This window comes from Cydia splendana, chromosome 8 (genome assembly GCF_910591565.1).
Source record: "Cydia splendana chromosome 8, ilCydSple1.2, whole genome shotgun sequence".
Lineage (NCBI taxonomy): Eukaryota > Metazoa > Arthropoda > Insecta > Lepidoptera > Tortricidae > Cydia > Cydia splendana.
In genome coordinates, this window is record NC_085967.1 from 20,256,282 (window position 1) to 20,268,550 (window position 12,269).

The following is a 12,269-nucleotide window of genomic DNA, read 5'->3' on the forward strand; positions in this document are numbered from 1 at the left end:
AAAGTCTTCGTAAGTAAACGTTCACAAAGCGCCAAGAAGTGTTATGGGGTTATGGCGTATTACAAACAACAATACTCCTAACTGTACATCGTTGACTTTATTACAAAAGGCATAATGTCCACCGATGTACAGTTAACCTCTAGCCGCCCAGAGACCTATAAAAAGGTCTCCTGTTCCATTCTAATTTGAACTTTGTATTGACAAAATAAAATTTCATTTTGCTTGGCAAGGTTTGACGTATGGGCGGCTAGAGGTTAACAGTGTGGGCGATAGTTCGTTATCAATTTATGTTTTGCAATGCAAATTTTTCTATTACCCTTAGCTAATAGGTTAGTACAAGTGTTTCTTTTCTAATTCGTGCTACCTGTTATTAAAACAGGCAGCTCCAGACTGAGCAGGACAGGGCCAGATAGCCTGGAAAAGCTCCGTATTACTGGCCGCATGGCAAGGAAGCGTAGGGGTGGATGTATGGCCACGCGTTGGTCGGACAGAATAACGTCAGAGACAAACGCCACATTGCAGGCTAGCATGCACTGGGCCCAAGACAGAGCGGCTTGGAGAGCGCTGGTGAAAAGTGTCCACATTCGTCACGTCCCTCAGCCACGAGGATACGACAAAGAGGAAGAAGAAGAAGTTATTAAAACTTTGTGTGTTTCTGTTTCGTATTGCAACTCTTGGTAGTGACAATGTATACTTACTTCACGTAAAACTTGACGAGCAACTAAAGGTGCCCACTGATTACCAGTCCTCCGGACGAAATCGGCCTGTCTTAAACGCAAAATTTGACAGCTCCAAACAACTGACAGACTGATATCGTCCGGCGAACTGGTAACCTGTGGGCCCCTTTGGGGTCGGTTGCACCAATCTGTCTGTCACCGTTACCTACGTTCGCTAAATTTTATTGTAAGGGAAGTTTCATAGTTCCCAGCTGAGGAACGTTGATCAGTGCGTCAAGAGTGGTTGGTGTAACTGGTCCTTGTGGACGCATTCTACAAAATATATTCCTTTTAATGTCCAAGGAACTCCAATATTCATCCCGCCTATAATTCCGAGATACAATCTTGTTGAGATTTAGTGTGAGAAATTGTGATGAACCTCTGATTATAGGGGCGGCGTGCTCAAAGGTCTCTGGAAGGTCTACATAACCTTGTGGTCCTTGTATGTTTTATACGTACTTAAAATTACGTTGATATGTGTGGTTTGAAGTAATTATGATGGAACATTCTTCTTATCTTATTGTTAAGACTCATTTTGGGTCATCGCGCCAAGTATTGTTCATTTGAATGAGTTCAGTTGAATTCAATCGCACGAATTACTTGAGAAATATAATAAATTGAGCATGAATTTGAAAAAAAAAAGTGAAGTGTAAAGTGAGGAAATACTAGTAATACATATTAACCTCTTGTCTGTGTATGATAAGGATCCTGACCGAATTGTTAGTCGTCTTTTTTATTTTCGAGAATGTTTATTCTGCTTTAGTCTATACTTACAACACAACCTAGGTTAGAACCTAAGTACCCACGATTTTGATCACTAAATACATAATATGAAAGGTGACAGTGTCCATTCCTTAATTAGATATGTATGATCAATTTGTAAGGAGTAATTAACATTTTCTTGAATAGTACTTATGTACTTAAGTAATAATTTAAACGAGTCAATAATCGACGTGTAAATAATATGAACTTATTACATAGTATAAGTTGCTTGAAGTATTATCTGCACTAAAAAATTCAAATTTTCATAATAAACTTGACGTATCGAATACATTACATCAAGTTAAGGAATTACGATCAATATCACAAAGAATATCAAATTACGCGAATCATCGCAACGATGTTCCACAATCGGGCCGATCCGAACGTGCACTGACATAATGATATTTGAATCATATTATTTAGTTATCATGCGTCTCACCCGCGCCAATACATTTACGGACAAGTACGGGCGAAATGCAAGATAACCGAATGACATCAGTTAGATGTTATTCTGATATCAGTGTACGTGCGAATTGGCCTGAAATAGCATTCTCGTTATTTGCATCTCGTTCCAATTTGCTGCAAGTGAGACAAATTAACCCATTCAGAAGTCGAACGGCCAATCAGGGACTCCTGCGCATCTCCGTCAGGGTTGCTAGTTTATATGCAATAGGAATAAATAACAAATATATGAACACAAAGTTGATAAAGAGTAAATTTCGCTTAAGAATGGGCTAACGCGTTTACATACGCGTGGCTGGAGTTTACGTCAAAAATATGACAGTTACGTAGGAAGTGGCGCCCTCAATAATTTTCTACAATTTCTTGTCGGACTTTACTGCAACGCTTATCAGGACATCTTGCTTACTGTTGCAACAGTAAAAAGTGCTTTTAATTTAGTAGATACTAGTGATTTTCAAAATTACCCCGCTTTTGAAGTTGTCCCAAAGCATCTTACATAGTATTGGCAGGTGTAGCCAATTCGTCGCTTTGCTACAGGTAGCTAAAAATACATCCGTTCCACACCAATTTTGGTGGCTAGCCATAAGCCGCGCGTGGCGCTGTCGCCACCTAGCGGCCATATCTGTCCTGATCGTAACAGACGCGTTTTGTTAGAGAGTGAGTCTTCTGTACCTAGTACTATTTTTATTCTGTGGTATTGGTTTTCTGGCATGTGTCAGCCCTGCCCACCCAGCATTCTCCGTCGGGTGTCCCCGCGATTGCTCAATCGCCGAAATGTTTGATGGCTGCGCGCGCGCAGTTTTTGCGGTTACGCGCAGGTGCGAGCTCTCGCGGTTGCGCGATTGTAATGTCATGTGTTTATTGGTTGAATGACTTTTATATTTTAAATGGTAGTAAGTGTTATTCAAAGCATAGTTTACAGACAAGTAGTTTTTAGACTTCCTTAGCTAAAATAGCGAAAAACGGTACCCTTATAGTTTCGTCATATCAGTCTGTCCGTTCCGTCTCTGTGTCCGTATGTCACAGCCATTTTACTCGAAAACTATGTATAAAGCCAACCACTGACTAACAGGCCGCCGGACGATATCGGCCTGTCAGTTAGAACAAAAATTTGACAGTTCCGAATAACTGACCGGTCGTTATCGTCCGGCGGACTGTTAGTCAGTGGTCGGCTTAAGAAATATATTTTAATGAAATTAGAAAAAATGATTTTTGTGAGCATCTGCGATATCCTCTACTTAGTATAGATGTTAACATAAAAAATAGATGTAAATAAAAATAAAAATTATAGTAAAAATTAAGCTGTGGCACATCATTCGATAGGTCTTTAAAAACAGTTTAAAGATTGATACAAAAGTTTTCTGAATAAGCCAATATTTTTAAAAGTAATCGCTTCGTGAGTCCAAAAAAATGTGTCCCACTTTGAGTTAGGTGTGTATAGGCATAAAATGACACATAGGTAACATAACTTCGCAAGGCATCGCTAGTCACTAGCCTACAAACTACCTACATCCACACCCAACACACGTCATTGACCTCTTTAGCAAAAACAATAGACACTCAACGACGACCACAACCAATTGTCAATAAACTGTCAATTTTCCTATCCCCTATCCCAACTACATAAAGTCCATAATAGCCCAGCAATATCCAGTTAGAAAAGGCGAAAGTATGGTAGCTGGTTCCCAACAATTGTGAGGCATGGAAAGTGGTTTTCCACGGTGGAAAACGTATTTCACTTAAGGAGAAAACTTATTGGCTTGTCGGTTATGGAATGTGTGACTGATTGACGGATGATCGTTGGTGGTATTCTATTAGAAGCAATAAACATTACGTTGAGTGATTACCTATGTCTTGTTTGTGGGTAATGATATGTGTGTGACATTTTGTACTTATTTATTGTAAAGATAAATAGAGAATTCATATAATTTATTTCATACATTATAAAGTAAAAGGTAAGAAATTACACAATCTTTGTAATATATGTAATCGTGTTAGAGTTAGTAATGAAGAGAAAAAAAGGAGAGATATAAATAAAAGTGGAAAGTAAAAGAGTTAATTGAAGAGAAGGTAAAATCGGGCGTGGTTGTTAAACAATTATAACATCCTTCAATTAGGTTCACTATCTAACGTTCTACGATTGCGTGTCAACAAAAAGTGGAGAATAAAATTCTCGTGAGAATTGAAAATAAACAACACAACTAAAAGCAGAAAATTTATTATAACTTCGTAGGTAGCTAATATTAATTTCTTTCTTAAACGTGTTTACTTTCTCTACCCTATGAACACTATTAACCAATGAGTGCCTACCTCTTGTCTCTTTTCTAACTTACTTACTCTCAGTTTTTACGTTCAACTTGTTTTATGAAAAACAAAGATTTGGTATAATTTTATTAACTCGTTCGTTAAGTGTCGTTAAGCCTACAAGTTCCTCGCCTGGCAACGTAAGCGAACGCGTTAACAAAATCTTAATTTCGTCCTCTACAACTACAATACTTTATTTGAACATTACACCTCCGTAATTATTAACGTCATTGATCAGTCGCGCGTGGTCTGATTTCTGTATCAACAGCTCTGACACATGACCTCGCGTTGTCAAACATGTCACCGGGACACACGAGCCGACAGCTGTATTACCAATATCCTGCGTTTGCTAATGATATAATTTACATCAAATCTGATACCTTGTTTTGCAAATTTGGATTAGTAAGATTGTTTAAAGTTTAAAAGATTCATATTTTCAGAGGTATTTTTCAACATTACACTTGGTTTAAGCAATTCTTGAGCAAATTGAATTTGAATTGAAAAACTATGATACGGCGTTCTCCTAATGTGGGAAGATTGGGGAAGAATCGTCTGCTAAACCTACGTAAATTAAAATGTAATTCATTTTAGAGTTACGTAGTTTATTGAGTTCAAATATAACAAATATTATAGAACTCTTGAGTCTTGACATACATTGCTCCTTTACTGCCCCACTTGATTACTTTCGCGAACCATGTATCGCTTCAATAACAATAACTAAACTTAATACAAAAACTAACCTGTCTTGAAGACCATAGAAATTATCTTTATGTGTGCCGTGCCAAATATGGCGCCCATTCTGAAGCCGATAAAATGTAACGTCTCAAAATTAAGCTAAAGGTGAACAAAAACGGCATAGACATCTCAATCGGATCAGATTCCGCTAAATGGGCTATCATTACGAGCGCGCGAGCGCATGATGAGTGATCTACGCGATAGTGATCGAGAGCTTGATACTTAGCGAGTTGGAGAAAGAAAGATTGTAAACCCGTTTAACGAGACAATTGAAAAAATTAATGATAATATAAAAGACGATATATAAACGAGAAAAGTTATCACGGGTCCAATTTGTCTTTGATTTACATAATATATGTTTTCGCTTGGACCGTAGGAAATTTGCCCGTTAAATGTCCAAATTGTAGCTGTTCAGCAAATTTATGGGGTCGTGATCACAAAATGCGAAAGTTCGGATTTGCGGAAGTGTTTTATGTAATAAAGTCATAATTTAATAAAACTATTTGCGTAAATTGCTTAAGTATTTGACGGAAAAAAGGTATGAGGTAATATAACACTTGCATTGATATTCGATTGCTTTTAGCTAGGATTTATGTAATATTTTCAAATAAGTACATTAAAACTTAAACATTCCTAATGCACGTAGATTGCAGTGTACAGTTAATCCAAGTAACATCTTGGTGTAAAGCAAAAAGCTAATCGAACCTGTCTCCGTAAAACCACAAAAGAAGCTTCCTAATCGCTTTGTTTATTGTCAACCGCACGCGCACAAGAAACTATTGTCTCTGAACTGTAAACCAAATGTTCTTAGCGGCACTTTTTTTACAAAAATCATTAGAAAGTGAAATGTCCGTGCACAATTAACGAGTTTTAAAGGGTTTTCTCGTAAATCTTGATAATGAAATGCTTACTGACTCGAAGCGGGCGTCCATCGACTCGCTTTGGACCTTACCCTTTCAAGCTTAGAGTTCTTTTTGCATCGCGGCGGAGTCAAAGATAAGCCATTGGAAAGTGAAATGGGGGCGCACCTGATGGTGCTTTCTTTGCGTCTCGTTCTTTTTGCCGCAGTGAGAGTGGTCTAGATTCGATAATTGTGCCGGTAGCGGGCCTCCCGGTGTTTCGGCACTTGTCGGCCGCCTGTGACTTCATTCACTGCATTGTTGTTTGCACTGAATTCGGTCCGCTTATTTTTCCATGGACGCTCTGGAATCCTATTTTCTTGATTGAGCTTTTTTGTGGCTTTGATGCTTTCCGCTGTGCTATTTCTCGGTTAACGCTGATTTTTAGAAAAAGATACAGCGAATTCGATTGACTTGGCTGGATTTTATCAGTTTTGACCCATTCTTTCAACAATTGCTTTAGATGGGGCCGATAGTGCGTATTTTTAGACTGCTTTTATCGAGTCGTGATTCCATCGACACGGATCGCTTTTTTCATATCTCATTGTCGCTGATAGAAAGTGTCGTTCCGTTGGTTTTCGTCTATTGTTCGGGTCCTTTGTTGGGCATTGAATTTATTTGAGTTTTGATTCGACTCCTGCATTCACTTTCGTTTTCATATTTATCTTTGTTGTTATCAAAATATTGTAAAGGTCCCTTTTACTAGTGAAATCTGTTGTTGCTGTTCACGTCGTTGTTGATAAAATCGATTAACATTATGCCTTCAAATACGTCACCTGTAGGTACAGTTTATATAATTAATATAAATATGTCTTTCCAAAATACTGAGTATCAGTTAACGTGCATAAAAATCATTCCTGCTCATTTTTTGTCAGTATCAAGCTTAATTAGAGCTAAGCAAATTTATATAATGACCTATAGATGCACTTGAGCACCAAATTCTCAGATACACATGGTACACATTAGCATATATATATATAGTTATAAGTTAGCATGGCATAGTATCAACTTTCACCTTGGTCCTGCGCGCGCATGATAAATCTCCGCGCGCGCCGCTATCGGGGATCGACGAAAGTGCAAGTCGCCCAGTTCCCACGCCTCCCTGTTGGGAAACGATTCCGATTAGTCGAGCAAAGTGTCGATTTGCGAATCGATATTTAAAAGGCCAATGAGAATATCCTGGTCACGGCACCTTACATGAAACTTACCTTAATCTTTTGATTTTTCTTGTAATTTCCCTTTCCCCACAGAATTTTTTTATGATTAAATACATTTTAAACTTAAAGGTTAAAATAGGGTAAGTACTCGTAATATCCTAGCTGGATCAGATTAATCGATGTTAGTTAACATCACGAGGAAAATAATTAAGGTACTTATAACTAATAAATGCATTTATGTTAGTATAATCACAACGTGATACTGATAAATCAAAAATCTCGAGATATTCGTATCATAAGAAACGTCATATTTAAGCCAAAGAATTATACCTTTTTTTTTTTCAAAAAAAGTATGGTACATTGAAATTGAAGCTTATGTTAGGTTTGCCAAACTTTTCGTCTAACGTCGAAATGAGGCACTCATTCTCAAATTCAGTACCTAAAGGTCACTAAGTATAAGTAGTATAATATAAAAAAAATAACAAAAATATCTCAATATCTAGATAATGAATGACGGCAATATGTAGATAAGGGGCTGTCCATAAATTACGTCATCGATTTTTGACGATTTTGGACCCCCCCCCCCCTATAATCATCCAAAAATCATGCATCAAATGACCCGATTTCCTCCTACTTCATGCTACCGTCATCCGATGTCCAGACCCCCCCCCCCTAATTTGAAATGACGTAATTTATGAATAGCCCCTAAGGATTTTTCCTTATCTTCATGTTGTGACAATCTAAAATATATCTGATCAGCATACATTCTTGGTCTAATATGTATCGCGCTAACACCTCTGTTATAATACAGTTTATATTTATATTTATCGAAACCCATACATCTTATAAAGCGTCCATTCAATGCTATATTTATGTGGTCAATGAATCGTTAGTTTTTTTGTAATCAAGCTAAGCTACTGTGGTAGTAGGCCTAATTTGGAATGCCATAAATATGAAAGGGTGGGTTGATAAAGCAATAAGTCATAATAATGTTGGTTTACCGATGTTGGCTGTTGACATAAATTATATTATTGGTCTGGCAACACTATGTAGCTGAGCGGTGTAAGTTATAAACTGGTAACACTTTATTTTTTATCTTGAATTGGGTCTATTTTTATAACTTCTTTGCTAAATCGAGATTATGGTTGTTTTTGCTGCTTTTTTTTGTCCTAATCATGCAGTTACACATAAGAATATTTGACGTTTAAGGTCGTGACACCGATTAGACGTTTCAAGTTATTGTTTTTTGTCTTTAATCTGATATCCAACTTTAACAAAAAATGACCAAGCACGATAATGGACCATATACATTACAATATTTGTATCTGTAAGTTTAGATAATTATAATTTCTAGGTATCAACTCTTCTCTTTCATTTTCTTAACTATTATGTTGCAATTTAAAATGGTTATAGAAAACCAAGAAGAACGTGGGGTCATATATAAAATTGCTACAAATCTTTTACCATTTGATATGGCTGGGTTTAAATATTGCCGGCTGTATTTACTTACTGGTCGTTAGGATATAACTTATTTTGCAGTTATCACCTTTCACCGATACGAATCAGTACTCCCTCATCCTTCAGACTTGATTATTGGTGTTTTAAATCTTTAATTACTACCAATTTCCTACCAACTAATTCCTATGTTAAACCTAAATTTTATGTCTACTACTAAATCGAATTAAACGTCCAAGTCCACAAGTGCCAATAAGCCCACTCTAATAAATGTACGATGGATTTAGAACGATTAACGAGTAATAAAATCGCTATCTCTTTTCGTCCGCACCGGAGAGTAAGGGATAATCGTAAATTAGCTGGCGATCCTCTGAGTTTACGCCTGTCTGGGACTAATTTATGTCCGGGGAATGGCGTTTGAGTCTGTCATTAAATGGTAACAGACGTTTATCTGTTAGGGTAACTTTGTTAATTGGGACTTCTATCACTAGTCCTGTCTGTAGTTACGAGTTGGTGAGAGACATCTATGTTCAGTGCTATGTTTATTTATACTTAGAAATTTTCTATTTCGGAGAAACTGGGTATAATGGGTTGGCTTAAAGTAATGAGAATTTTCGTTTTCGGAAATATAAAAAAATGACATTAGCAATGGGTTTTCGAAATTTTACAATGACAAACAAGAGCATATTTTAAATTACAAGAAAACATTATATATACAATAACGTCTCCCACATCCGATTTCTCATAACTGTGTTCGAACCCTCTGCGTCATGCTTTGGACAACGTTTTATTCACATTCCATAACTGTTTTATTGCCGTTAATTTTAATTATTTCGGCATATTAGCTTATTATCTATATCATGCCACAATTGCTAACTGACTAAAAATTTTCATGAAATCTGCAACTGATTGATATTTAGAGAAAATTGTTTATGTATCATATTTTGGTAAAACGTATGCAATGACGTTTTTAACTGGTTTTAGGCTCTCGCGGAAAAACGACTAAACGTTTCCAACCCTAGAATATCCCCAAGACTTAAATCAATCGAAGAATTTTGGCAAATATTATATACTCTGATATGTATATTCCGATAGTAGGCAAAAATATTATAAGAATAAAATAAATTTTACCGTGTAATTACAAAACGATCAGTCAGAGAGTACTTGGTAGTTTGTCCAAAGTGAAAAGCAAACGGTCAGAAGCATGTTACGTAAACTAACACAAGGGAGGCCAATTACTTCATTCTTGAATTTGGTTCTAATGTTGGATATTGCATAGTTCTTCAATATAACATGGCCATTGTCTTTTTGTATTTATGTCCGAAAACAAAAATTCTCATTACTTTAAGCCAACCCGTTATTTGTAGAAATACTTACGGTTCTTTACGCTAATCCCTTTTTATTTTATTTTAAGTAACCGCATAAATGTAGTTTTTATTTATATTTGACGACGGGTATGGCGGACTGCCTATGAAGAGTATGAAGCCGAAAGTCCTGAGTTCCAATCCACGTAAGGTTTATTTATGTGATGATCACAGATATTTATTCCTAAGTCGTGGGTGTTTTCTTTGTATATTATATATAACGTTGTCTGTACGTTACCCACAACACAAACTTAGTAAATTCGGGTAAAGATGTCCTACAATACTTATAAATTTATTATTCGTAAACCTATGCTGGACCGGATTGTCATTTTATGTTTTTGTACGAATTAGTTTATTAATATCTGTATTACATGTGTTATAATTTTGTTTGTTTTGTTCACAGGCCAGTCGTAAGATATCAAAATGCGGATATCTTTTCGTGGCGCCGGGCTGGGACTTCTCCAATCCGCTCTACAGAACAAAGGTATGTATTTAATGTTATAAATTACATTTTGATTATTATCATCATTTTTATCGTTACCATTGCTATCGTCATTATTATCATCTTCATCATCTTCGTTCTTATCATCAGCAGCATAAAGCGTGTTATTATAATCGTTTAAGTAGCACATATATTGACATCCATCGAAAATGTATAGTAAATAAATAGGTTGAAATTTCTACATGCTTAATGCAAATTATTTCTATTGCATTACCTACAGGTTGAATATTTGAGCATAAGCAAAAAGGTTTTGAAATAAATACACTATAAATATAACACCTTAGACGCGAGAATCCTGATAAAGTGACGCCATATTTTGAATAATAAATTCGGTCCTTTGAGCCGGACACTAAGGGAATTCTAAACTTTATCACGCTCAATTTTTCAACAAAAATCCTTTTGTTGCTCCAAAAACATTGTATCCCCATCTCAGATTTCAAGGCAGCGAACAAAATGCAGTTTGAAGGTTGTTTTTTGAAAAAACCCCAGACGCATTAGACCCTAATCGTTTTTTCGCGGAACCTTCATATTTATGGGCCCATAAAGGCTACATGCGCGGGCGCATATCGCAGCTATCAATAAAGGATCGATTATTTATCGATTGGTTACCTGTTATATAGGATGCCCAACAATTCCAGGACACATTTGGTATGGATTTTTAATGTTCACTTTTTTATCTTTTTGATATGATGTGTTAGTGATAAAATCCCTTCGAAGCTTGTGATTTGTTTTGTAAAAACAAATTATTCCATAGAACTTGCTCAAATGCATAAATATGATTGAAACTTAAATTGTGTGTTGAAAAGAAGTTCCGTACTGTACTCGTGTGAAACTTCTACTGTTTTTCACTAAAGTCACAGTATAATTCCTTATTTTTTTTGTAAAAAAAGTATTCAACAAGTACTTAAACAAATATATTTCAATTTTTATTTCATGTCATATGGTATTTGCCAATCACTAACACGACACCCTGTATTTAGATTTTTATCAAATTTTGACAGCTTATTACGTGACGTCGAGGACAATTACTGTCAAAGTGTTAAATTACGCGGAATGACATGCGGCAATGTGTCAATGTAATTAATATTAATCTGTTGACGGGTTATTGAAAAACATATTATATAGTATGTTATACTTTTGTAAAATGGCGTCTGATGATAAATTTGCAGGGAAATGATTAATTTGTGATGTGTATTGATGATGGTAGTTATCGGAGGTCGAAGGTGGTCAATCCATAACTGAAGGTGACACAATTTTGATGAGTTTACAGTGTCTCTGATTTCTTATTTGTAATACTAATATTTCTTAGAAGTAGTGATATGTAATATTGACAGTATGTAGGTGTCATAAAATGCTAATGTAATGAAGGAATGATAAATATAATATTTCATGTCATGCCTACTGTGTCTGGACCGCATATGTATCTAACACAGCATCTCCATTCATAAAAAGCTTTAATACATTATATTAAAAAATATATATATAAATTACGAATTAAAACTAAAGTCTGTCATTGATTATTTGCAAAATTCAAATTGAATATCAAAAATAAAGTTGAATGACAGAATTTTACATCAATTACCTACTCTTTAACCTTAAATGAATGGAAACTAACAAAAATATTAAACGTCAAAAAAAAATACAGAAATATTTTGAGAAATATCGAAGCTACCCGCAGAGCTGGATGTAAATGATAATTCCTCGCATTTTCGGTTCTTGCGTTGTATTACATCAGACGGACAGATAAACATTATGCATACGGTTTACAAAAAATACAAAACATTCAGTCGGGTTCCCATAAAAGAATTAAATAAAGAGCATAACGTTTTTAAGTAGGTATATATGTATGATATAGGTGCTTTATTTCGATTTTAAGATAAAAATTTGTTATCTATCGATATACAATATTTTTA

The 12,269-nt window shown here is 35.7% G+C and overlaps 1 protein-coding gene across 3 annotated transcripts in view; it reads left to right on the forward strand.

Annotated features, from left to right (window-relative positions):
- The window catches only part of LOC134793001 (protein outspread), a 388,052-nt gene that overhangs the window by 118,962 nt on the left and 256,821 nt on the right, over nucleotides 1–12,269 (forward strand). For all 3 annotated transcript variants that reach the window (XM_063764508.1, XM_063764509.1, XM_063764510.1), the window contains exon 2: nucleotides 10,258–10,338. In XM_063764508.1, coding sequence (XP_063620578.1) covers nucleotides 10,258–10,338 — 81 coding nt within the window. The remainder of the gene's footprint in view (nucleotides 1–10,257; nucleotides 10,339–12,269) is intronic.